At 41.0% G+C, this 2526-nt stretch overlaps 1 protein-coding gene across 1 annotated transcript; it reads left to right on the top strand.

Moving 5' to 3' along the window:
• Positions 1–229: 229 nt before the first annotated feature.
• Positions 230–1911, top strand: tomm5 (translocase of outer mitochondrial membrane 5 homolog (yeast)). Its single transcript, XM_072281117.1, has 2 exons — positions 230–418; positions 1080–1911. Exons 1-2 carry the CDS (start codon positions 298–300, stop codon positions 1112–1114), a joined length of 156 nt encoding a protein of 51 aa, XP_072137218.1. The 5' UTR covers positions 230–297; the 3' UTR covers positions 1115–1911.
• Positions 1912–2526: the final 615 nt, after the last annotated feature.

Raw genomic sequence — 2526 nt, 5'->3', positions numbered from 1 at the left:
TATCGCTGGTGGAAAGTGGTCACGTATTTGCGTAGACGTGGCCCCGCCTGGTTGATGAACAGCGGGTCGCTGATTGGTTCGGTGTGTGTGGGATGTGGCCCCGCCCTATTGATGAGCAGCTGGTCGCTGATTGGTTCAGTGGTGGAACGTAGCCCCGCCCGGTTGATGATAAGCGGGTCTCTGATTGGGCCGATGGTTGATGATCAGGTGGAAGCGGTCATGTGGTTTTGAGGGGGCGTGTTTGTGCGTGTGTGCGGCAGACGGAGGTGTCCCGGTTGCAGCTGTGTGGTCGCCGCCATGTTCAGGATGGAAGCCTTAGGACCGAAAATGGATCCGGAGGAGTTGCGCAGGAAGATGAGGGCAGACGTATGGCGTTCCCTCCGCTACTTCCTCATTTACGTCGCCATCCTGCGGGCGAGTGAGTGACCAAGCTAGAACAGGACAACGGGGAGGCCTGCCGTCCCCGTGCTCGGCCTGCCTGGTTACCCGCACTGAACCGCTCACACGTGGACGTGGTCCGGTCCGGTCCGCTCCGCTGTACAGGCTGGCCACATAGGGGGAGGGTGTCAGGGGGGCCTGAGCTGGGCTGTAAGTTTGCGGATTGTTCCAGACCGAAAAGATGTACGCGGGAGTTAGGTCTGGAGCGATTATCTATCGACCGACCTTGCAATGTGAGACGGCGTTACATTATTTGAAAGTTGCAAGGTCTTTTCCCTTCCCTCCTCCCATGCATCCCGGTTAAGAAACGGAGTCCTATGCAGTCTCGAAGTCTGTGAGTCCTGCGGAATATTATATTGAAATAAAAGCAAAATACTGTGAACGTTCAGCAGGCCATGTATCTAAAAAAAGAAACAGTAAACTTTCAGGTTAAAGACCCACATATATTTAAGTTCCAGAGTGGTGCAGTACAGAAACCGACCCTTCTGCCGCACCATATCCATTGATTCATTTTACACTAATTCTATGCGGCTACATTAAGTTGGTAACCTATACGTTAGCGGTACTGATATGCATCTACATGCTACTTGTTTTATGTTTTAGCCTTCAAGTTGTACTAAATTCTGTCAATTGTTTTCCAGCCCCTTTTATCCTAAAAAAATTGGATAGTATTTGAGCTTCGTTGCGGACGGATTCCTAGAAGATGCTGCTGCCACCATCATAAAGATTTTTTATATTCGGCTAATGGACAAAATTTCAACGCTCATATTTCAAAGCTGTTCTATTTATACAAGTGGATTTATTACAATTGATTTTTCAATGACTTGTTTCAAATATGCATTTCTTTTGGTATTGATATATATTAGCTATTCATTTACAGGGCAAAGTTTATTTACAAATCTTTTTTAAAAACTTGTTTGCTTTGTATAATTTGTTATATTTGTTTTCTGAATTTCAATGTGATTTATGTTCCAGTTTGTTTACAGAAGAGTTTTCTCTTGATTTACTGTAACAATTGTTTAATGTTTCAATAATGCATAATTTGTTTTGAACCTTAGGTTAGTACCTGACTGGGTTCAATTGAAGCTTGCTTTCTTGCATGAAAAGATTTAAATAGATTCCCATACTGGATGATCTGTATTAAAAAAATTTACATTTTCAGTTCGGTTAAAGATTGTATGATCTTGTATTACTTGAATTTGGGTAATATATCACTGAAATTTTTAAGCATTTAAGATTTTTTCTATTTTTGTTATTGTCTTGTCTAAGCTATGGACTGACATTTTAATCTTCCTCCTCCTCAAACTATAAAAAGTTAAATTGTGCAGTGGTTTAGTGTGAAGAACTTTAGATTTTTGTTGGTTACATTTACGTTTCCCTTATGAAGAATATAAATTGGATTATGTTCTGTTTAAACAGTATTGTTTCAAAGGAAACAACTTAATAAAGCTCAGCTGGCCTGTTTGAACTGAACCACAGGTTTTAGTTGACATTCAACCACTTCATTGGCTGATGACTTAAGAACTGGACAATCTGGGTCGGGTATGTATGGGGACAAGTTTCAACCTGATGAACAAATCATGGATTTCTTGTGTGGAGTTATACCAGCCCCATGTGAAATTCTTGATCATATGGAGAGGAAGTAAGATATTGTTTCAATAGAAGAGGCACTACATCCAATTCTTGTTCCTCCAGCTAAAGTACTTGCAGGACTACAGGACTATAATACAGATTGCCAGGTTCAAATCTTGTGTCAGTTTGAAAGTTTGAATTATTTTCATTCAAAATGTGTACACCTTGGTGCTAGTGAAGTTACCATGCAGTTCTTAAATAGATTCCTCACAGGCTTCCTGGTTAATGTGCAGTCATTGACAAGGCTAAAGGATTAAGTAGAATAAGTATTGGATGGAATTGCTGTCCTGTATCTTCTGGACTTAAGACTGAATTTTTTTTTTTTACTTTGACCGGCCACAAAGTTTACTCATTGTAAAACTACCAAAATCTACTTTAAATATAACTTGACAAATATCTTGGTTCAGCTCAGGGCTAACAACCCTGCCTGGTAAACCAAAATTGTTATGGAAACAG

The sequence above is a fragment of the Mobula birostris genome, chromosome 17, assembly GCF_030028105.1.
Source record: "Mobula birostris isolate sMobBir1 chromosome 17, sMobBir1.hap1, whole genome shotgun sequence".
Classification (NCBI taxonomy): Eukaryota; Metazoa; Chordata; class Chondrichthyes; order Myliobatiformes; family Myliobatidae; genus Mobula; species Mobula birostris.
The sequence above is the reverse complement of the archived record's forward strand: the minus strand, read 5'-3'. Positions and strand labels throughout refer to the sequence as shown.

What these genes read in the sequence shown, in the direction of transcription:
- tomm5 (XM_072281117.1), top strand. Translation starts at nt 298, where the DNA reads ATGTTCAGGATGGAAGCCTTAGGACCGAAAATGGATCCGGAGGAGTTG. An exon ending in CGTCGCCATCCTGCGGGCGA is followed by an intron (nt 419 to 1,079) that starts GTGAGTGACCAA and finishes ATTGTTTTCCAG; the next exon opens with CCCCTTTTATCCTAAAAAAA.